General features: G+C 41.5%; 2 protein-coding genes across 2 annotated transcripts; both read right to left on the bottom strand.

Moving 5' to 3' along the window:
* Positions 1–1,465: 1,465 nt before the first annotated feature.
* Positions 1,466–12,209, bottom strand: top1a (DNA topoisomerase Ia). The gene is made up of 21 exons (XM_080462112.1): positions 12,047–12,209; positions 11,571–11,595; positions 8,896–8,992; positions 8,651–8,771; positions 8,291–8,343; positions 8,103–8,195; positions 7,940–8,012; positions 7,687–7,778; positions 7,443–7,558; positions 7,237–7,358; positions 7,013–7,135; positions 5,673–5,860; positions 5,450–5,594; positions 5,022–5,165; positions 4,722–4,907; positions 4,583–4,651; positions 4,367–4,481; positions 4,142–4,269; positions 3,344–3,438; positions 3,112–3,261; positions 1,466–3,011 (listed from the first exon to the last, which is right to left on the bottom strand). The coding sequence occupies exons 1-21, from the start codon at positions 12,077–12,079 to the stop codon at positions 2,909–2,911; spliced, it is 2,271 nt and encodes a 756-aa protein (XP_080318238.1). The 5' UTR covers positions 12,080–12,209; the 3' UTR covers positions 1,466–2,908.
* A 2,585-nt stretch (positions 12,210–14,794) lies between these two features.
* cyld2 (cylindromatosis (turban tumor syndrome) 2) lies at positions 14,795–22,340 on the bottom strand. The gene is made up of 14 exons (XM_080462113.1): positions 22,074–22,340; positions 21,356–21,855; positions 21,039–21,168; positions 20,330–20,568; positions 20,088–20,256; positions 19,391–19,523; positions 19,173–19,277; positions 18,915–18,994; positions 18,731–18,797; positions 18,512–18,644; positions 17,849–17,957; positions 17,630–17,748; positions 17,342–17,546; positions 14,795–17,048 (listed from the first exon to the last, which is right to left on the bottom strand). The coding sequence occupies exons 2-14, from the start codon at positions 21,791–21,793 to the stop codon at positions 16,867–16,869; spliced, it is 2,109 nt and encodes a 702-aa protein (XP_080318239.1). The 5' UTR covers positions 21,794–21,855; positions 22,074–22,340; the 3' UTR covers positions 14,795–16,866.
* Positions 22,341–24,127: the final 1,787 nt, after the last annotated feature.

Genomic DNA, 24,127 nt, shown 5'->3' with positions numbered 1-24,127 from the left:
AGTTAGGAACAGTACAATCATTTCATTCTTAATTCTTGTTTTCGGCTGCCTGTATAAGGAAAAACAAGTGTCGGAGTAATGGAGTCATATAAAACAAAAGAAAAGAAAACTCGTCCAAAAAAAAAAAGAAGCTTTATTCCAGTAGAGACAACTACAGACAGACGACTTCAGTTTATTCTAGAAAAAAAATAAATCTTGTGGGGTGATGTGGTGTGACAATCCTGTGTGTGTTAATTGTGCAATTGCAGCTCTGTCTCTTCTGTCCTCCCGAGACTAGAATACAGAATTACAAGATGAATCCAAAGAAAGAAGTCCAAGGAGTTTATATGAAATCAATAAACATTTCTACATCTCTATAAAGGAAATCAAATCAACAAAGGATGAAGAAACAACAATTAGAGAAAACTAACTAAGGAGTGAATAAAAACCGTCACCTAAACATATCAGCACAGCGGGATTCTAGTTGGACAATTCCTGGGATGATTTAGCGTTAAAGAGGGAAGCATTCTCTGTGATTTAATTTGGAACCACACCATTTGATGGCATGTTGGTGTTTGGAGGTAGAACAGAGTGGCGGCTGCAGGTCTTTTGGGTTATTCGTTGGGTCGGAGTGAACGACTGAAGATGGCAGGAAAATGTTGGGAAATGTGTCTGGAAGGTCTTGTTTATTATTAATGATTCAAAATGCCTGTTTGTAAAGTATTAATAGAAACGTTTAAACTCTCTGAACAGAAGTTCAGTTGACTCTTGACTTCTGGAATATGCAAAGCATTCTTAAAAATCTTTTTTTTGTAAAAAAGAGGTAGTTAAAGTGGAGAAATGTTGGTTCAAAACACCTGAAAAAAAAAAAAAGTAATTTCTTCAAGGTATATTTTTCAACATATATCTTCATCTGTTGATGTGAAAACTGCCATCTCCTTGTCATTCCTGTTTTTCTCCGTTCAGTTATGACATTTTGGCTTATAGGGCTTCTCGTCCTCTGGTGTTCTGGATTCTCTCCCTATCACGCACCTGGTGATACTTAACTGTAGTAAAGTTGATGACGTCCCACCCAGTATCCACCTAATCTATGGTCTCAGAGTCCAATCGGAGTTCCACCATAAGGAAATGAATGGTATAACCTTTGACCTATTAACAAATAGAACAGCTCCAGGGATTCTTACTGTAAATAAGGTTTAATCAGGGACAATCCGAGTCCTTGGGCAGCTCTGATCTTTTCATTTGAAGCATTTAAAAAAAAACAAATATAGAGATTCCAGGGTCCTTGTAAACATGGCAAATGTCTCATTCTTTTCAGTTTGTGTCCCTGAGCTCACTTTGTTTTGTGACACTCGAATGTTCAATTTGGAAATGCAAAACCTTTAAAAGGGAAGGAAAATATGTCATTGCGGCGTCAGCCCTGCAGCGAGTTACAGTCAGCATCAGTTCCTTCTGCTGGATGAGATTCAAGGACGTTTTTGCTTTTCTGGAAAAAGCTTCGTTCCACTTTAATAAGTTCAAAGACACGTTCAGGATGTACAGGCGCCTTTATCTTACACGGTGGCATTTTCACAGAGAGATTATTCAGCGTGAAAGTAACTGGCAATGTTTTTAGTAGGGAGAGTTCTTGGAACTCCACCTGCTGGAAGAGAGGAGACATTACACCTCGTGCGGGTTTCCAGGGCAGGCAAGTACTGAAAATGCAAAGTAACCTATTAATTTTGACTGGAGGTGGGTTGAGATACACACATTGAATTTAATGACAGGGGTGGTGATGTGAAGTCAAAAATCTGACTGACTTATAACAAAAAAAAAAAAAAAAAAGGTACAAAAAAATCCACAGCACAGTAATTTACCTGCAGAATTTTATTCTTTTTTTTTCCAACCTACAATGAGCTCAAAACTTAAAAACATGGGTAAAAGGCTATGACAAAATAGGTAAAAGAGGAATAGGAGGTTGACTTTACAGCTACTTACATCAACTTTCCTATCATAAAAGAGTGGAATAAAATGAACCAATAATTCACATTAAATGTTACATGACCTTATCCTCAATCATTACACAATTAAAAACCTGTCTGAAATTGTAACAGTTTTGTGATTTCATTTTCTTTTTTGGCAAAGTTGATATCCCTCACACAGTTGTCACTTAGAAATTCACTCCACCAGGAGGAAAAACACTTTCCATTTATGGACTTTAAATACATCATCATTTTCAAGTAACAGATACAAGAGGTTTATTTTCCTTGGAACATTTGTTAAATTAAGTTGAAAATCAGATGTAGACAGGCGTATGTAGAGAGAGTCAGAGGATGCTTGCAACTAAAAAAGGATCAAAGTGATTGGCTCACATTTACACTGAAAAAGGAGTCCCTGATAGAGGCTGTAAAACAAAATATTCACATTCTGCTTGTGTAAGTAAATATTGACATGGTTGCAGTGTTTCCTCCCTTGCCTGCTCAGACATCCCCGCTCATTCTCAACAATTCAACATTGTCCAGTTTAAAATAGTCACCCAAACCAACAGTATCGAGGGCCGGAGCCCCCGTACACGAGAAGCGCGCGCAGACAAACCCGCGCCTTTCAATTTCCTTAAAAGGCGCACGGGTGTATTTAAGGAATCCACTCAATTGTACTTTATCAAAATATAGAATTCAGTAATAATACATGGGAGAGCTAAAATACAGAGCGAGTGAACAAATAAAATGATACAAAGCATTTTTCTTTTCTTTTGCTTGATACAGTAGCTATAGGACCACAGAGTTCAAAGTTCAGGCATCGTCAGGTCTCATGGTCGCAGAGACAGAAAGGTAAAAGGGCCTTCCACTTACAGGGATTTTGCCTCAAGTCTTCGCCGTGAATAAAGTTCAGCCTCGCAGTCTGACGGGCGTCAGAGCTCCGGACCATCTTAAAAACACAAACTGGGATTTTAAAATTCATAGTCGTCCTCCGCCATGTCGATGGCCCAGGCAAACTTCTCACGCTGGGTTTTGTTGTAGATCTTCTCCACGGGGATGCCCCACTTCTTACACCTGCGAGACAAACACAAGGAATTAACCAAGAACGAGGGTTTGACGCCGCCCCGGGGTCTGGATGGTTTCTCCGTCACACAGCAAGTGAACATCATCTCACCAAGCCACAGAGATGCGAGGGTCCAGGTAGTTGAGCTTTGAAGTGCCGAGAGCGATCTGCTTGTTCTCCTCACGATCAGTCGCCTGCACTTCCAGCTTCATCAGCTGCTCCTCTATCCTCTGAACCGCCTTCTTCTTAGTCTCCACGGTCCTGTACAGCAGATCATGGTTTTAACGTCTGGGGGCGAGGGCTGAGGGGAAGCTGGGCTTGTAAACGGAACCTGCAAACTTACTTTTTGGACCTTTCATCTCGCCGTACTTTGGCGTCGGCCTTGGCGCTCTTCAGTTCTCTCCTGGCATCAGAAAGCTGGTCTCTCTTCGCATCAATCTGAGAGTCACAACAAAAAGTCTGCTCAGAATACAAACGTGACAAATATTCCCACATTACTACACATGAAGACCGCAAGTTAATCTGAGGCACACAAAAGCGGTTAAAATTCATTTATGATTCATTTTGATATTCTCAGATAATTCAGGGAGGATTGAACCGACCACGTTGTATTCTTTAAACCGTTTAATGTAAATCTGAGGAGGACGTCCCTCTCAAGTGTTTACCCGTTCAGAAAAACCTCAGTTGTTAAAGATCAGAGATCACGGGGCTTCTCAAAGTCACTTACCTCTCCCCCGTCACAGCGGCTTGGAACTACCCAATCATGAATGTAGGTCAGCTAGTCTTTGTTATAAGTATTCACTGACTCATCTTGCAAAACCAGTGATGATGTCAAAGCCTAAATGCTCACCTTTTTAATAGAGGAAGTAAAAAAACAAGCAATGGTCTGACACTGGGCACTTCCAGACCACTAAAACCTTTCAATGACACATTGTTACCAAACGTTTCTCGTTGCCTCCTGAGAATTAATTCTGGTTTGATTTCATGAAAAAGTTTCTCATCCTCCATTCGCCTGTCGACAGCGGCGTCACGCAAAGTTTCAAAATGTCAGACTACATTCCCACCAGGCAGTGAAAACACTTTAAGCCAGTCGTACAATGAAGATGTTTTCCCAACAGCAGCTTGTGAAGCGGATGTTTACCTTGGTCTGCAGGTTCTGCATGGACTTCTCAAATGTCTTGGGCGGCGCCCTCTGATGGTTACACAGGATGGCCACGGCTCGGTTGGCTCTGTTGTAGGACAAGATCTTGGCTGGAATGTTTTCCTCCGCTGGTGGAACAATAAGTAGAGTCAGTTTTCTGCAGGTTGAGGAAGTATAAAATATTATGGATCACGCCACAGTGATGCGGAGCAGGCGGATGTGTACCGCTCGTGAGCTCTTTCAACTGCTGCTGCAGGGTGATCGAGGCGTTGTATGTACGGAAAACTTTGGCCGTCAGACCGTCCATCAGCTCCTGAAGGTGCTTGTTCAGGATGGAAGTCTGCCAGGGAACAAAATCAAGAAATACATAAAAAAATTAATAAATAAATAAATAAATAAAACCCTTTAGCCGCGCTTCCCGTCACATTTTATTTTGCTCACATTCAGCCGATCAAACAAGTCGTCATCAGGCTCCTTGTTTTCCATGAACAACTGAAGGTTCTTAAACACCTAGAAAAAGAGAAAACGCTGGTAAGTCAACAAGAAGAACCACCGGTGGGGGACAAAGCGCTGCACTTACCCTCTTCTCCACGGGCACTTTGTTGTAGTAGCGAATCGAGTCTTTACCCAGGAAGTCGAACTCCACCACAAACTCTTGACCTTCGTTCTCTGGGTAGAGTTTGATGTGTTCGACTCGCAGCGAGCAGCAGCCCACCGTGTCCGCGGTCTCCCCTTCCTCCTTCTCGTTACCCGCTCTCAGAGCCAGCTGGTGCACGTCACAACAGTTTGATTAGACATTGAGGCTTGTGTGTTAAACCACCACCAGCCCCGCGTTCCCACTTCTTGCTCCGCGCTGTTAAAAGCAACCGCAGCTCCGCACCTTGTCGATGAAATAAAGCGCCACGGCCCTCTGCCTGATCCGCATCTCCTTGGACTTCCAGTCTTCACGGTACTGGGTTCGGATGCGGTCCACACACTTCTTCAGCCGACGAGCTGTTTCATACTTCTGCCAATCTTTCTCCCCCTGCAGACGGTAATCGTTGACAAATGAGATGAACAGCGAATGTTTGTGCATCGAACAAACACACGCCAAACGAGTTCTGAACTCCATTTGTAGGCTGCTGCAGTGACATGTTGCATGTTAACACTTTCCACACAACATAATCTACACGTCTGTTTGCAAGTTTGCTTCTTAGAAAGCAAGAAGAAAAACAAAGTTAGAATAAAGCGTGAGGACGACATGTTGATCAAGACTTATTTCATCAAGCCGTGTCAACATGTTAATGCAGATAAATCTCCAGTTCGCACCTTGATTCTGGAGCTGGGGTTCAGCATGATGTATTTGATGGAGCCTTGAATGTTCTCCGTCCACGACACCAGCCAAGTCACCTTGTTATCATGACGGACCTCTTTCCATTTGGTTCCTGGGGGGGCCTCGGGGTATTTGGAGTCCCTACACGGATCAGATCAATAAGTCGCCGGCCGTACAACACAATAACAATACTTCTCAAAGCGCAGACGCTTCACTCACTTGCTGCAGTTGATGATGATGTCTTGGGGCCTGATGCGGCGCTTCAGCATGCCCATTTTGGGATGGTCTCCACGCCCACGGAACAGGCCCGGCGGCTCAATGCGAAAGTTTGCGATACGTTCCTTATGCTTGTCCATTATACAGAAGCCGTACTCTTGTAAGATGCGCTCATTTTCTTCTTTGATTCTCTACAAGAGGAGATCAGAACACCATCGATTTTAATGAACCATTTGAACGGAACAGGTGGAGCGGATACAAACGGGCACATTTAGATGAGAGTTCCTCACAGCACATTGGAACAGCTGTGTAACATCAAGTTCTAGATTTTTTTTCCTATTTAAGTCAACTGGTGAAAGCAGGAAATCTTTAGTGTCACGAGCTTCAAAACAATCATGTCATTATAGAAAAGAATCTAAATGCAGGAGACATGACAGAGATACACTAGATTAGCCAAAGTACTTGCTCAGCTCTCCAAATGATTGAATTCAGGTGTTCCAATCACTTCCGTGGCCACAGGTGTATAAAATCAAGCACCCCAGCGTGCAGACTATTTCTACGAACATTAGTGAAAGAATGGGTCGCTCTCAGGAGCTCAGGGAATCCAGCATGGTACAGTGATAGGATGTCACCTGTGCAAGAAGTTGAGTATGAGGACATTTCCTGGCTGGACTTCTTGCAACACAGGCCATGAAGAATCACAGAGGGGGGGTCAGCGAATGCTGAGGGGCAGAAGCCGAGGTTCTACAGCCTGCAAACTTCATGTGATCTTCAGATTAGCTCCAGAACAGTGCGTAGAGCTTCGAGGAGGGTTTGTATGGCCGAGCACCTGCATCCAATCCTTATGTCGCAAAGCGTTAAATGCAGTGGTGTAAAGCTCACTGCCACTGGACTCTAGAACAGTGGAGACGTGTCCTCCAGAGTGACCAATTACACTTCTCCATCTGGCAATCCAACGGACTAGTCCAGGTCTGGAGGTTGCCAGGAGAACGATACTTGTCTGAATGTACTGTACCAAGTGTAAAGTTTGCCGGAGGGGTAATTATGGTGTGATCTTGTTTTTCAGGAGTCAGGCTCGCCTCTTCAGTTCCAGTGAAAAGAATTCTGACTGGAGTGCACAGAGTCCTGACGTCAACCTCATAGATAAACCTTGTAGAAAGCCTCCGTAGAAGACTTGAAGCTGCTACAGCGTCAAAGGGTGGGCTGACATTAAGTCCTATGGTTTAAGAAAAGGATGTCATTCAAGTCCAAATGTGTGCGAAGGCAGGCGAGCAAATACTTTTGGCAATTTAGTGTATGTGTGGATGAATGGACCGGCTGACAATGTCTACTTGACATCTTACCAGTTTTTCTTCTTTTGACTTGGATTTCCGGGCTTCAGACTGAGCCTTGAAGAACTCGCTCATCTCGCTGAAGTTGCACTTCTTCAGGTCTGTGATTTTACTTTTTTCCTCTGAAGACATTTCCTGCACGAGCAAAAAAAACACAAAATGACACGGGCATAAACAAATTGTTCAAAGGATGTTCAAAACAAACCGAGATGCCCCGACGTAACAATGCGCCCTACCTTCCTCCAATCTTTAAAGAAGTTTTTACGGAAGATGTCCTTTGTGGTATACTCGTGGTCCAGCATTTTTGCAAAGAACGTGGCCACCTCTTCCGCCTGCGGGCTGAGCTTCATATGTTTACCTGAAACAGTCAGAGGCGTCACCACCAACATTTGCTCCAGTCACCATTTCACCTTTGGCCGACGCAAGAAGTAAACATTCTCACCATCATAGTAAAACTTGACGTGGCTAGGAACGGGCTCGTAGGGCGGCGCAAACACTGGCCCTTTGTGCTCCAGAAACTTCCATTTAACGCCGTCTGTGTATCTTTCTTCTTCCCACCTACAACCAAACAGAAATATGTAAAACCATCAGGGAGACCGTTTTATTGTCAAATGTGTTTGTTGAAGCACAAAGCCAACACTTTTATATCCATACACCTGTAAAGCTGGTTCATATGATCAACTCACCATTTCCACTTCTCCTCTGGCTCTTTCTTTGCTTTCTTTTTTCCATCGGAAACTTCTCCTTTTTTGTTTTTTGTCTTTTTTGTCTTGACGTCCTAAAAAAAAAGGAAGCAAAAGTAGTAGAGTTGTTTTGCTCACACTGGCAGAGGACCAACATAATAAAACAGAGTGTATTGAATGACACTAGTTGCTCATTATAATCAGCTTTTTTTTTTATTACCAGCGATCACCTGTAGACCGAGATCACGCTGCTTACCTCCACCTCCACTTTTCTCTTCTTGCCCTTCTTGTCAATTTCAGTTTTTATTTTCTTCGGCTTGAAATCAGAGCTGAAATGAAGACCAAGTGTTACAAGCCTCGAAGATCAAAACTTGCATCGAAGAGAAAACTGGAGAAAAAACTAATTCAACGACACTTACTCGTTATCATCATCTCGTTCTCTTTTCAAAGACTTTTCTTGTTTGGGAGAGTGGTAGAAGTTGTCCTCGGGCTCAGACTTCAAATAGGGAGGGCTGCCAAAGAAAACCAACACAAAAAAACATGGCTTCTTATGGAAACGGCTCCACTGTTTCAATGCAGCAGTTAACAAATATAAGTCTTGACGTACCTGGCAAAGCCATTTTCTTTTTCCTTTTTGATTTTGCCGTCGAGGGATTTAATCTGAAATGGAGTTGGGGAAAAGCTTTAAGCGCACAGGACAATAGATGTTCACACAGCACACCTAAAATAAAGTCTGATTAGCTTGAATATAATGCACCGCTATAGTGTCTCTTTCTGGTCAATGTGGAAACTTAATCAGGTATAACTCTACTAAAGACATAAACATCCTTATTTAGAATAGACTTGTCTTCTAATACACTGAACAAATGTAAACATTGTGATTATAGTCTGAATAAGTGATGAGGACTAAAATACCTGATCGGGATCAATATGACAACATACTCAGAAACACATGGCTATTATTCACCTTCTCCTCTTTCCGCTTCTCCTTGTGCTTGTCCTTGAATTTGTCTGTGCTGCCGTCTCTGTGCTTCATCTTTTCCCTCTCCTTGTCTCTGTATTTTTTATCGGACGACTCCTTATGATCACTAGAGGTGGACAAACATACAGCTATTAATTCATGTGGCATCAGCTTATGAGGTTCAGGTCATTAATGGCAGGTCCTGTTTGCTTTATATCTCTCAATGAGTAGAGTCTAAAAGCACAAGATACCCGTTGCCATGCTTGGACTTCTCCCGTTCTTTATCCTTTTTGTGGTCCTTATGTTTGTGTTCCTTGTCTTTATACTTGTCTTTATGCTTGTGAGCATCTGAGGACAAAAGAGCATGAGGTTAACTGATGCACAAACAACCACAAAAGTGCAGAGCAGACACATAGATGTACATTTCAATTGATACCTGAAGGTTTTATACACAAGAAGAAAAGATGAAAAATACTCTTTCAATGCAGGCCTGAAATAAATACTCCCAGATAACAACCTACAGAGTATTTACAGTCCACCCACACAAGCTGGCCAAATGAAAACATGAATTAGATCAACCAAACAAAAAGAAGGTATAAGCACCAGTCTGAGAACCATGCAGGTGGCAAAGCAAACCTTTAACACAGACACACAGCACCTCCTACTGCCTGCAGGAGGCTTATCTCAGACAATATGAAGCCACTGGCAGGTTTGAACATGCAACACTACAACGAGGCTTCCACCTATCTTTAACATGTAATCTCAGGTGAAAAACCAGCAAATTCAGGAGTCGGTTATCAAAAGTAGAAGGCTGGCAGCCTCAATGTCATAAACAAAATACCACAAGTTGCCTCAAGACTGGATGTTTTTAGTAACTTCAAGTGTCAAAGTGCCAACCAGGTCCACCAATAAGTGGCCCACGTTTCCAATCGCACGCCATTAAAAAGGTCAAAGACAAGCTTACGCATTACAGGTGGGTGCAACTCAAAGAAACCAAACTTGAAACTAGTTTATCGGATAAACTTCATCACTCATCTCAGCTCCAATTAAAAGTTTGGAGACAGCAGCTTCGACTCTTGCTCACCACTTTATTTATTTAAAAATACCACTAAACGAAAGCACTTGCAGCACAGAACAATACTTTGAATAACAAAGCACAATTTGTTCCAGGAAACAAAGTGTTCATAAAACTGATCAAAGTGGAAAATATTTAATGGAAACTAACTTAGCTTGTAATTAGCATTGTCAAAAATAACGTGGTAATTTAATTGATTTGAAACATTTAATGCATAATGTTTAACGGAATTAATGTAGTTTTGTTTAATTACGGTTTTTTTTACTCCCTTATGCAGCACTGTGACTCCAGAGCAGCACAATTCCGAGTGAAATAATATTTAGGCAGAAAGTTTTACTTTAAAAGTTACCCGGCAGCTGATTGAGAAAGTAAGTCATTAGCTTTACTTTCTAAAGCCGAATTTAACGACCACAGAAGTAATTCTGCAGCAAAACAGCAGGTTGCCATGTTGGCTGACAAGTATCCATCAAACTTCTAAAGCTGGAGGAAATACTTGCAGAGAAAACATTAATTTCTCCTATTTCCCTGGCTCTCCTCTATAGTGTGTGTGTGTGCGCGCGCGTGCGTGCGTCCGCGCATGTATTATTGCCATTTTGTTTATGTAATAAGTTCACAACTTTGTTTCTAAAAACATTCAAATTCTCAAAGTGGTGGACCTGCACTTGAACAAAAACCAGACTTATGTTAGATGTTTATTATTTCATTTATTTATTTATGTTTTTATTGTTTTGCTAATCTTGGAAACAGTTTCACAAAAAGCTAAAAGGGCATTATAAAATAGTCTTTGAATTTAAATAGTCTCTGTGTTGAATACATCATTACAAGCTTCAGTCTTCAGTAGAAAAACAAAGCAATTAATCACAAAACAAAAAATTGTGCAATTATTTTTTTAATAGAACCAAATGTAGACCTTTCTTACTGTCACCTGAAAGAAACATGGTAATACTCTAAATGTGAATGTAAGCTCCACAATGCAACTCAAATATGTTGAAAAGAAGCAAAGCCATTCAAAAACACCTCTGCTGAAGTAGCTTTGAGTCTTGGGAGGTTAAAAACAAACAAACATGTAAAGTAGGTAAGAATTGACCATAACAAATCAGATTCAATTAACGGTTTGCTTTGATACCTGCCTTTAATACTTTCCCAAAATCTAAACAGATCAGAGGCATTCAAATCCTGTAAAACTCACTTCCTATTCAACTTTACTGTCAATTAATATTAAATACATCTCCTAAATGGTAACATTATGAGGGACTACAGTGAAGTAAATATGATCTACAAGAAATGTGCTCCACTTTCACCAGGCAATGTGGGAGAGTGAAGCGTTTGTTTTGGATAAAATATAGAAAATAATAAAACGACAGATATGAAAACATGTGTGTCGTCTCCGGTGTGGACTCGTCTGGGTGTAAATGAAGCAGTGAGCCCTCTCAGTGTCCTCCACACAGCCATCTGCACAGCCTGGGTTCAGCTTCAGTACAGTCAGGCCGCTACACCGAAAAAGAAAATGGCGCAGAGACTAAGTCCTCAACCCCCAAACCCTCACTTTCAGGTGCCAAATGTGCTACCAAAGACCGGCCGAAAACAAAATCTGATCAGATAAACTGGTAAAACACCTCAAGCTGTGCGACAATATTGACTCAGATTGATGACATTATGCGGGGAAAGGCTTCAACAAGAGCTCCCATTTGAACAATAGGCGCTTGTGAGTGAGACAGAGGACTTAGTCTCTGGACGCCATTTCTGTCCTCTGCCGAGAAGTACGGCAGCGCTACATTAGATCAGTTAAGACACGTCCGAGTCGGAGGAAAACACTCGCTTTCGTCGGCTCGCGTGACGCAGGGAACTTACCGTTGACCCGGGAGCCACAATCGATCTGGGAAAGAGTAAAAGAGATGGACGTTAGATTTCGTAGTGGGCTAGCTAACTAGCCGGCTAACTAACTTTGAACTTGCTGAATGGCAAAGCGGCGCAGCTAGCGATGCTAGCTGGCTACACCGGCCGATAACATGGCTTAGCGGCTAACAGCGGCTCCGGCTAACGCCACAATAACTGGAGCGTTATCCGACTTTATCGCCAAGTTTACACCCTCACATATCCGCCCCGACACGGACCGGGCACAACAGCTGCTTTGCAATCCAAATAAAAATGTAACAAAACTTGTCAAGTTGCTATTGACGATAAAATCGAGTTGGCTTTATAAACACAGACAGCTAACGCGCGCTAGCGGGCACTAGCCGAGTGGGAACCCTGTCAAATTAAACTGTGGCAAGAGGCAGCGCCGGGTACCCGGCAGGGATGACACTACGATACAACTCTAACGTTACCTGGTCCTCGTTGTGGGAATGGTCCCCACTCATTTCCAAAGCAACGTTTGCGTGAAAAATGGGGAAAAAAAAGGGAAATGTGTGCGTTATCACACACCGGCAGGGAGCTGTAAGCAGAATGGAGAAAAGACACGGCGGTTGTGCAACAAAGTACCAAATGTGAAGCAATGCGCTTGCGCATGAATTTAAATGGTACAAGCAAGCAACGTAGCTCCGCCCCCCCCTGAGCCAACGTGCTGCTCTCGAGCCCACGACGGTCCCAGAGTGAAATGTATGGCGGGTGCACCGTGTCCTCTTTCCACAGGACACTCACATGGGAGGGGTTATAGAATAGAATAGAAATACTTTTAGTTCCAGAGAGACAATATTTTACAGCATTGCTGCACACAGAATAGACTATAATCAATAGAATAGAAAGTTAAAATATCAAATGAGACTTAAACATTAAATATGCAATATGAATATTAGAATATACAAGACGTAACAATGACTAGTACGAGCATTGAAAGAAAGGAATTGATATAAAAACACAAACACTATTTACAAAGAAGAGTTATACAGTCTGCTAGCAGCAGGCTTGAAGGATCTTCTGTGGAGTTCTGTACTGCTTTGGTGGTATGAGTCTGTTGTTGAATATGCTCCTGCTGTTGGCCAGGACATCATTTAAATTGCTATGTGAGTATCTTTATGTGTCCAGTCCTCACATGGGATTCAATGAAGAAGGTTTCAAGTTTTTTCCCCTAACAAGTGTCTTAAATACACACTTCACAATATGAAAAGATGTGCAAAAAAAGGTATTCTCCAGAGATTTACAAAAAAGTGAGAATTGAACAGATGATTTATAAAGTTAAATGTCTATTTTCCCAAATCTTTAACGCTTGAAAATGACCACACTGTTTTAAGACATATAATTGTATGTGTATATTAAGTGTATATTCCATTTTTTTTTTTAATGTTTCTTTAAAATGATCAACAACTATTCTCGTGTTTAATATATTACCCCTTTACAATCACAAATGTCTATCTGTTGTGTATAGTCGTCTGTAGTCGGGTATTCTCTTTTTTTTTAATCTTTAACCAATTTTCCCCACTTCCTTTTTATTTGTTCCTGTTGTGTTGGTGAGTTTTACTCTGCTATGTTTGTTTTTATTGAACTTCACAGACAACCTTTTTTTTTGTTCTTCAGTTCTTTGTAAGTAGTGATGATTTTACTGTCAAGCCCTTCCCTATGTACAGGTACATCTCAAAAAATTTGAATATCATGAAAATGTTCAATATTTTTTGTCACTCATTTCAGAAAGTCAAACCCATATATGATATAGGCTCATGACATATAGTGTGAAATATTTCAAGCCTTTATTTCTTGAAATGTTGTTGATTATGGCTTACAGATAGTGAAAACCCAAAATTCAGTGTCTCGGAAAATTTTTATATTGTGGAAAAGTTCTGTTTTGGAAAGTCATGGTGTCACACCCTAATCAGCTAATTAAATCAAAACACCTGCAAAGGTTTCCTGAGTCTTTAAACGGTCTCTCAGTCTGGGTCAGTAGGCTACACAATCATGGGGAAGACTACTGACTTGACAGATGTCCTGAAGACAGTCACTGACACCCTCCACAAGGAGGGAAAGCCACACAAAGTCATTGCTAAAGAAGCTGGTTGTTCACAGAGTGCTGGATCCAAGCCTGTTCAGAGGAAGCTGAGTGGAAGGAAAAAGTGTGGTAGGAAAAGGTGCAGCAGCAAAATGGATGACCGCAGCCTTGAGAGGATTGTCAAGCGAAATGACTACAAGAATTTGGGGGAGCTTCACGGGGAGTGGACTGAGGCTGGAGTCAGCGCATCAAGAGCCACTACGTACAGACCAATCCTAGACATGGGATCCTAATGTGGCATTCCTGGTGTCAAGCCACTCCTGAACAAGAGACAACATCAGAAGCGTCTTACCTGGGCTGTGGAGAAAAAGAACTGGACTGTTGCTCAGTGGTCCAAAGTCCTTTTTTCACATGAAAGTAAATTTTGCATATCATTTGGAAATCAAGGTCCCCCAACCAAGTATTGAGTGCAGAGAAATTAACATACTTTTCACAAGCCTTACATTTTTGTTTAAAATATCTTTTTTTTCTTGATCTTATGTAATATTCTAATTTTGTGAGACACCAAATTTTGGGGTTTTATTATCTGAAAGCCATAATCATCAACATTTCAAGAAATGAAGGCTTGAAATATTTCACTCTGTGTCATGAGCCCATATCATGTATGGGTTTGACTTTCTGAAATGAGTGACAAAAAATATTGAACATTTTCATTATATTCAAATTTTTTGAGATGTACCAGGATATATTTGTTCACTGTTGAGCCATGTACATATTAATATTTACACAATTGATATTTTCTTTATTGATAATTTAATATTGAATTCTATTAATACCCAATCCAGGGTGGAGCAACGCTGCAAAGAATTCCTCCCTTGTACTTATATAGATGTATGAAACTACTGTTTCTTTGTTAAACAATATAGTATAATCAGCTATATTTAGCACAATACTTTGCTCAACATGATTTCTAATCAAAGTTTTAGTATTAGTCCCGTCAAGTATAGAGACTATCATTTCATGTTTTACCTTAGAAAAACTTAAAAAGCCCCTGTGACTCTGGTGTCTGTGAACTGAGTGAACTTAGATGAGTTGTTGAGAATGTACAGCATTCTATAACACAAAAGTAAATGAGTCACAGAAATGCACGGGATGAAAGTAAAGTATTCTCATCAAATTTCATATCATTACAAACATTCATATCACAAAAAACATTTCGTACCACAAACAAATTAATTACTTTTATTATATGGCCAATAATAGTTAACCATTAAACATGAGCCCATGACAGATTATACTGTGGTTTATAATCCCAAATAAAATGGAGACATAATGACAGTAAAAACCTGTTTCTGGAATTTAATTTGCATTTTAAGGCAAAAAACACAGACAATGAAAATGTCACACAGTTACATTTACAAACTGTAAATGTAATATTTAATATTTCCTTCATATATTGGGTATTTCCTGATTTCCACTGTTGGTATGAACAGTATTCTCGCAATGTGCTCACCACTGGTTTCTCCCATTTACACCACCCAAAACCGTATACTGTGACATTTATACGGGCACTGCCCAGCCTTCATACAGGGTGCACAAACAGCTCCAGGCTCAGTGATTGTGCTTGTCTACATTTGTATGACCTTACAAGAGAATGTAACATAACAAATAATATTGGAATATCAACAGTCATTACCATCATGTCAGAAGATATTTGTCCACCAAGTTATAGTCTTAATGTGTCTTTAATCAGCCACATACCTTAGAGTGAATATGCAGATCAAGATATCGTCTGATGTTTTGCCTCAAACTACTTAAAGATATAATCGAATGAGATGGGAATGCATGTTAAGTAACTGAGAAGAGCCTTAATGTGCAGCTCAAAGGGATCCGGAGCAGTGCTAAAGGGACTTTTAGTGATTTGAAAATGGTGTCAGCCAAAGTGTGTGGTGTGTGACAGACAGCAGCATGTCTTGCCCTCCACAACCTTGACAGTCCACACACATATCACATAACAACTTAAAGGCAAAGTATGGAGCTAGAGTGTCACGGTGAACTGAAAGTTGAACAAATGTGTGGTCTCTTAAATGTGAAAAGCTGTTTTTAGTCAATTCTAAATATTTCAAATATGAAATACTTTTTTTGAAATTCAAAGTTATTGACAGGCTAAAGTAAATCAGATCTGAATACACAAAGTGGCATCTGAAAACCAGGATAGCAAAATATGTTGCTAGAGCTGGCAGAGGGGCCAGAAAACATGAACTATTTCTACATGTGAGGAGTGTTCTTTGGAACTAGACGATCAAACAAAGGGGATCCAAATTAATGACATGCGAGACACACTCATTTTTGTCCACCAGGTGGTATTAGAGTATGAACTCAAGCTATTATCCTGACCATTCTGAAGTTCATGGCACTTCTCCATCCATCCTCTACTGCCCGTGTAGCATAAGGCAGCAGTAGAGACGGACAATGACACACACTTTAATTCACACCCATGGTTAATTTATAGACAATTCACTCAATGCACAGGTAGAACAGCATTCACACCCTCAACATATTCACTGAGAGGGAAATCCTTATCACTACACCACCATGTAGTCACACTTCTGTCTTATTACGTTAAGTTACAACTTAAGACAATTTAATTCAGTCCAACACATCTGACAGCATAACTTTAAACTGTATAAAAAAATGTTAACAGCAGGAGAAAATGTCTGCGTGTTCAGAGTCTGTTCACTGCTTTTAAACCATCAATATATCAATTATTCAGTAATGTGCCTTGTGCATTATCTTGCATAAAATATATCATACATTTCCAGTTAAGACCTTTTTTTCTGGGTAAAGAGATTCCAACACAACTTGAAAAGCACAGTTTACTTGTTTCAAGATCCTTCATTTTGTTAGGTCACGAGTAAGCCATTTATATTTGGATTGGTCTTCGTTTTGACAAATAATAGGCCAAACAGAAGAATATATACATTTACAAAATAAAACACTGATGTACCACCTTTAAAAATCACAACATAAATAGTTGATATAGAGGTTAAAAAAAGAAATAATCAAAATTTTCTTTGATGTTACAACCATTGATTTCAGTTCCTTTTACTTGGACATAATAAAGTGCACATTGCTGATTAAGCAAAGATGTAAGGTTACCAAAGGCACTGTTATGAGAACACCGTGTCCTCGTCCTCACATGCCTTTCAGGCTCTAATTGTTTGGCTTTCAAAGCGGCGTGGTCGGGTTCTGGTAGAGAAACATGTAGGAGTCACACAGCAGCCGGCGCACCAGTTCAGGAGCCAGTGATGGGTGGGCCCCAGCCAGCTCCTCCTCTGGCCGACTCAGGAAGTCTCCCAGCTCCGGACAAGCGCGGATCTCAGGAATGTTGTAGCCACTTTGATTGTCGCCTATAGAAAGAGTTGCCTTAAGATTAGCCGTCCGCTCAGAAAGAGATTAATCAAAGTTGGGAACATCAAGAGCTGCCCTAAACAGTGTCTTTATCTAACATTTTCAAGGCTGCGACATCAGAAAATGAAGCAGTCATGGTAACCAACTGAAAGTTAAAAACAAATAAAATAAAAATAATCACATTGGTGTTTGCACAGTTGTAATGAAATGGTTGCGTTGAAGCAAAACATTGCCACTATTGTGGAAAGAAATAAGATCAGATTACGAATAAACAAGCCTAGCTCTGTCTCACCATGTCGGTCCGCCATGCTGTCAAAGAAGAGCCAGGAGCGGGGGTCAGGGCCATATTTGACAAAGGACACGTAGTGACTGGTTTGAATGCAGAGCACAGCAAACAGCTGCATGGTGCGCCTGGGTACGGGGCTGTCAACATCTACATCTGCTGCTACTGCTACGGCACTGGGAGAGTGACCCTGGCGTGTGGGATGGGTATGCACCTTCAAAAAAAAGTTGAAGAAAGATTCACACTTTAAGCATTGTCAGTTGGTAACAGAACAGACAGGTGAAGAATGAACCTAACCTGAGTGTTGCAGGTAGTGCAATACTGTTTGATTCTTCCTGGTTGTAGTTTGCGATCTGGCAGACACTGAAGACACTCGTACTCCGCTAAATGTCCACAGATGAAGCACTCCCTTGGAGCTGTTGCAGAAAGCAGGTGATTTGTAAGCCGTCTACACAACGGCGTTGAAATCCTTCCACTGTATGAGTGGAATAAGTAACAATAAAGTCAATGTCTCACCGTTGTAAAGAAGATCTGTGATGTCCAGCGTCGTTGAGGGAATGATGTGCGAAAACATTTTATATTTGTTTCCAAACCTTGGCATTTGAACTATGAGGCAAGATGGCATCTGAGAGGGATATAAAATATACATTGACTATGTAGACTTTAGCAGTCTCGACATGCTTAATACAGGATAGAATTCACGATCTGCCAATAAGACACAGTTGCATCCTCCAAAGTTAATACTGTGGTTTGATGAATACAGGGAAGGAAACATAATACAACCATGGTAGCCTTGACCACAATCGCTCATTCATTCATTAGTCCCTGCATCCAACATCTACACTTCTTCATTCTGTTCAGGGTCGCTGGATACTTGTGCCAATCACACCTAACTAGGGTGGAGGCAGGTACAACCCAGAAAAAAAAAAGCATAATTCAATTCACTGTGACTTTTACCATTCGCTTTTTCATGCAGTCATTTCAGCACGGGATACTAAATGTTTCATGGGGTTAATTTCATTGAGGTAGCATCTCTTCATGCCTTAAAATATATATACTTTGAGTGCTCTGTAGGTTTAATAATTGCTATTATACATTCAAACACGTAAAATGTCTGACCAATGTGCAGGGTGCTCGATTCCAGACAAAGGAGATACTAATGTTTGTTTGTTTTCTCACCGTTTCGAATTTAAGGTCGCCTGACAGGCACGATGTGTCCAGCAGCTGTTGGACAGTAGGCATCTGTCCCATTTGCTCTTTTTCCAGAAAAATCTGGAATGTGTAGGCACTGTGAGAGGGTTCTCGTTTGGATCTGAGGGCAACCAAATGTCAAGTGACTTAAGTGACCCACAGTCCAATTTCTGAAAGTGCTTTACCTTGAAGAGTGTTTGATCCTACCTGAGCTTCAGTAGCGGCTCCACGCAAAACACCTTCTGAAAGAGGACTGTGATGAACTCTTCTGGATCTGTAGGACAAGAAAGAGAACTAGATTGTAACAAACCGCATCATCGTTTTATGTGGCGATGAACTCATGAAGAAGAGCTTGTAATTTCAACACTTTCTATGAGGTCTGGGTGTGCACCTTTTTCCTCCGTCCGGAAAGTGTCACAGCCAAGTTGTTTACGAAAATTCATCACACTCTCTGCAGGCACAAAGCCCCGTCTGCAATTACCATATTGAGAGATTAGTGAGCAAATGCAAGAGTTTTAAACCTGCACCGACCACCTGATAAAACACTGAAGTACAACATGGAAGCACACAGAGGCTTTACGGAACTGCATTTTTTCATTACGACACAGGAAACAAAGGGACTGTTTCAAAAAGGCATTGGGGTTTGTACCTGCGTAAACTGTTGACTATTGTCCTCAGGGTGCAGGTTATGGGTTTTTCTTTATCAGCAGGCATCGGGCAGATACTATCCAATGTCACAGAGGTACTGAACAAACTGAGCAGAGAAAAACAGCATTTGAAAAAAATAAAAATCAGCTATGAGCTTTAAGTGCATCTGCAACACTCCCAGTCAATCAGACACCCTGAAGGGTAGTGAACTGGTTTTACCTGAAGAGGGTTGCATCGAGGTAACAGGAGTTAAAGTGACCCTGAATCCCCCTCATTCTGCCCACGAGCAAAGACAACACCTCTGACTCAGAGACGGGCGGCACGTCCTCGTTGGACTCCTCAAATACAGGAGCTGAAAAACACAGATAAATGTCAAATTAAAAAAAGATGTTGATTGGATTGCAGTTTACCACAGCTTTCCTGATTTGATCCCATAAACTGTTGTTTGGCTTGAAAACTCACAGGCCTGTAAAGATAATGATTAACTTCCTTTTCCATAGAAGGATGAGTCAACCTGATAAACAAAGTCACAAGCCAGGCATTGTTTCAGGTACCACTGGCATGTTATTACTAAACCCTGTTTTATGTGTGTGAAAATACTGTCAGCTGGAACAGCTCAGAAGCAGGACTTGTGAATCCTTTACTTGACAGCATGTCTGTTGCACAGTTGTAACAGAGACACCAATTGGACATGAAAACATCTAATCTGAGAGTTTCAAGTACAAACATGACATAATACTAGCACCCTCATCAGAGGTCCAATTTTCCAAACTTCCCGGTTCTCGTGTTTCGAAGCGCAGTGCACCGGTGATTCATGCTGCAAAAACTAAACAACCAACTAAATGCAACAAATAAAAATGAACAAGAACATAAATAAGTGAGAGTGAAGTTTGCAAGTATCATTTGCATGTCTAACCTGGAGGGGTTTCTTTAGGATGGAGTGTTTCCTCTTCTGGAAAGGAAGTGACAAACCTGCCGTCGGGGCTGCACTTGGTGATGGGGACAAACAAAGCTCTGCTCCCTTTGCAGATGAAATACTGTTGACCCCTATACTGCCCATCAGAGCAGCCATTCACCTCATAGTCCTAAAATAACAAGATGCAAAATTACTATTGATCATTAAAACTGTCAGACAGCTCTACTGCACAGGAGACTCACCAATTCGATTCCAGCCCATTCTTCCGTCTTTCCAGTAGGAATTCCCAACCACCGGATCACCCCATACACCGTGATCCCTGTGTTGGAGACCACCTCCACCAGGGAGCCCACCTCCAAAGGTTCAGTCGGAGTTGGATTGTGAGAAACAGCCTGCTCCGTCTGGTCCTCTGTCACCTGACGTGTACGAGAGCCGATATTTGGCATGGAATTGATGCGTGTCACAGCTTTTCTATTTGTACCTGTGGGAACAACCATGCAAATTGTGTAAGAGTTAGAAGGTTTCATGCTGAGGATGCTATATGATGTAATGTTATAGACACATCCCATGCTGCCTGATGGGGTTGAACTCTGGTTAACACTGCACAGGTCTGCATATGAGGTGTGCAGATAGTTTTAGTGCACGGTGTGTAAATATGTCAGACCATGTGATGCATTCACTTCATTCCAGTGGAGGAGGACCAGTATTTCCAGTTGTGTTATTGAGCTGCTGCCTCTGCATCCCTTCAGGAGTCCCAGGTTACACTCATATCTTGAAATTTTGCAATATCTATGGCAGTTCAGAACTAAAGAATCACTCATTGTGTTTCTATAAACCAATACTCTGTTACCTTTAGCTCCAATATTTATAAAAATTACTCTGATAAAGCAACAAAGTTATTATGCAACACAGGAGAAACACAACATCATGACATTCAATTTGATGACTCACTTGCACATTTGCCATCCCTCCAGTGCTGTCCGAAGCGGACGTTGGAAGACGGGACCACCTGGATTATGTCTGCTGCACTAAAAATGGGCAGAGGAGCAGGTTTCTTGGATGATAAATTATGATCACAGTCCTATGGTAGACAAAGGGACAAGAAACACAAAAGAAAACATATGTACCAGGATGTAAAAACAGAGATAGAAGTTCAATCTCGTGACACTGAGTGTTGCTGATCTTTGATGACACAGATAACCAGAGATTGGAGGCCTGGGTCTGATAATGATCACGAAGGTTCATCCAAGCACATAATCAAAACCCACCACAAATTCCACCTCGAAGCCCAGCATGTGCAGGTCCTCCTTGTTCTCCTTCTTTTCTATCTGCATCAGGTTCTTGACCAGTCCGGGGAGGTGCCCCCTCTTGTGCTTCACCACCACCAAGTCATCCCTGGACAGCTCGCAGATGGCGGAGAACAGCTGCAGGTTGCACAGCAGCTCCAGACGCTTGCTGGCTGCGGGGACGAAGAGCAGGAGCTGAGCCTGGTGGCGGGTCAGCGGGTAGGTGTCCTCCCTGCGGACCGTGCCTCCGCTCTTGGGGGCCCCCGCGGTGCCGCCGCTCCCTGCGTAAAGCGGCCCCATGAACTCTCCGCGCTGCGTCTCCACCTCCACACGACCGATGCATCCCCGGGAGAAACCTTTCCTCGACTTCCCGCGGATGACGATGAAAAACCTCTCATTTACCACACGGTTGGGCTCCATTGGAACAGCTTACACCCCCCTGAACTATAATCCATTTAACAGGAGTGAAGCTCTGAGGCGCTCTGCAGTCACACGACAAACGTGAACAAAAAGAGTGAAAACACAATAGTTTTAGTATATGCACCACCGAAGTCGCACAAAAACAAGCTTTCGGGGATTACATCTCGTTGAGTCAAAGCATAAACAGATTCATAAAAAGAAATTCATCTGCTATTTGCATTCCACATAAAACTTTAAAATGATTTTAAAAGTTACAAAAAAAAAAAAAGAAAAGACTTACTTTTATTTCTCACGCGCAATTAACCATCCATCGCTAAATCCACCATTGAGATTAAACTTAAAACAGCAGGCTCGCCTGCCTGGATGGATCACTTCCTCCTGTCTACCGAGGAGGGTTCAACTGCAGGTATTTAACCAGCGACCTCCGCGTGACCGACAACGCCCACCTGCACGCTCCTCTTCTCCGCCTCCAAAGCGAGCTGTCAACACTTCAACACTCCACAGTGGATTGATCCAATCAAGTTTCCTCAAGAGATCGTTTAACTATAGAGCCACATAGACAACGTTACGTCTTATTATATGCAGACAACAAAGATCCTCCGCCCCCGCGAGAATAAACTCATGCAGAACGTTTCCTATCAGGACGCAGGAATTTAGGATATTTGCAGAACTCTTTACATTAAAGTTGGATGTTGTATATTTGACCGGAAGATATATAATCTGCACGTCTTTGTTACATTCACAGTGTTGTATTTTATTATCTTCTAATTGTATTCCTATCACACGTACAATAAATTGAGTAAATCATTTCACATTCCACTTGATTACTATTTATGATCATTTCCTGGGAAAACCCCCTGACCCCCTTGAAGCCCGCCACACACTTTGAAAACTACTGGTTTACACCAACTCATTTAATACACTTTCCTTTTGGGGAAAAACCAAAAAACAAATGGAGATCAAACTTTGTTTGCACTTTTTCTTTTATCAACAAAAATAAATAAATCTTAAATCCAATTACAAAAAGTCTACATGACAGTAAAACCACCATTTGAAGTCTATCCTATTATTACTGTACTAACTAGCAGAGCAAACAGCCATTAATCTTCAAAAATGTTGACTCATAGGGACAAATAAAGAATTGAGATTCCCGGATTTGTCACATATCCAAAGTACAGTGAGACTCTGCACTCAACACATCCCACAGAAGCTACAGGTCACCACTGGGCAATGATCAGGGAGCATTCTGAGTTAAGGGCCTTGCTCTGGGACTCATATTGGTGACCCATTTGGATCAAAATCCAAACCCAGACCAACCTCTCTGGCATTAGGCTGCATTCGAGTGCAAAATTCTACATTTCAATAAGTGGCAATGATCCACCAGGTGTTCACGGGCCAGAATAACGTCAACCAAAGCTTTACCATTAATGAAGGGATAACAATGCAGATTTTGCTGAGAAAAATTCAGAACATAGGGCGTCAGGACAGCCGCCATCATTTTTTCCTCAACATCTCATGACACTAGTATCTTATCTTCTCTGTGCCTTCATCAACAACTGTGTCACCAGATTCGAGAGTAACAAACTTGCAACAACTTCATTTCTCAGAATACAGTTTAAAGCACAGGGAGGATTCATTCCCATCAACCCCCCCCCCCCCCCCCACACACACACACACACATTAGTAATAAACAAGTCTTACTCACTGGAAACGGCAGGAACCAGTGTCAGCAGAAAGTGACCAACATGTTTATGGTAACCACAAGTGGAGTTCACCACTTTGAGTGACATGTTTGTTCGGGCTTCACAGATGTCACATGTCCTTCCTTCTGACGTAGGCAGCGTGCGTCTCTGACCGTATCTTCACTTCTCATCAGCTTTACATAACATTCCTCATTCACTCCAGTGAGTATAGTGGCAACATTTCACCACACAGCAACAAACCTTCACTTAAAAAAATAAATAACTGAAGATTTATCAATAGGGAAATCACACACGAGGTGCTTTATTTAATCCATCAGAATGAAATGGATTTTCTCTCTTTCTCTTCATGTTTTTGGCAGGTGACAACAATGACAGCACAGAAGAAAAGAACACTGGAGTGTCAAAGTGGATCTATGCCTTTAGTACATTTATTTCAAGGTCAGAAAGAGGAGTAACATGATGAAGAAGTATGAAATCAGTGAGGTCCCTCCATCGTGCCGATGATAAGCCCAGACAGCAGGGTTTGACTTCATCCTTTCAACTTGACCGTCTCCATCCCAAACTGCACATCTTCTGGATAATTAGCTGATGAGGCATATCAACAAAGACACGCTTTCCTTTAATTAAAACT

The sequence above is a fragment of the Lipophrys pholis genome (assembly GCF_963383615.2).
Source record: "Lipophrys pholis genome assembly, chromosome: 4".
NCBI lineage: Eukaryota > Metazoa > Chordata > Actinopteri > Blenniiformes > Blenniidae > Lipophrys > Lipophrys pholis.
This window is presented reverse-complemented; position numbering and strand designations above follow the sequence as displayed.

Bases quoted from the DNA above. Each gene is read 5' to 3' on its own strand.
- top1a (XM_080462112.1), bottom strand. From the start codon at position 12,079: ATGAGTGGGGACCATTCCCACAACGAGGACCAG. The intron at 8,344-8,650 runs GTGAATAATAGC...ACTCCATTTCAG, and splicing joins AGAAGCGGAAAGAGGAGAAG to ATTAAATCCCTCGACGGCAA. The intron at 3,262-3,343 runs GTAAGTTTGCAG...TCTGCTGTACAG, and splicing joins CGAGATGAAAGGTCCAAAAA to GACCGTGGAGACTAAGAAGA.
- cyld2 (XM_080462113.1), bottom strand. From the start codon at position 21,793: ATGGAGCCCAACCGTGTGGTAAATGAGAGGTTTTTCATCGTCATCCGC. The intron at 19,278-19,390 runs GTAAAACCAGTT...TTCTCTGCTCAG, and splicing joins CTCGATGCAACCCTCTTCAG to TTTGTTCAGTACCTCTGTGA. The intron at 18,645-18,730 runs GTAGGATCAAAC...GGTTGCCCTCAG, and splicing joins GAGCCGCTACTGAAGCTCAG to ATCCAAACGAGAACCCTCTC.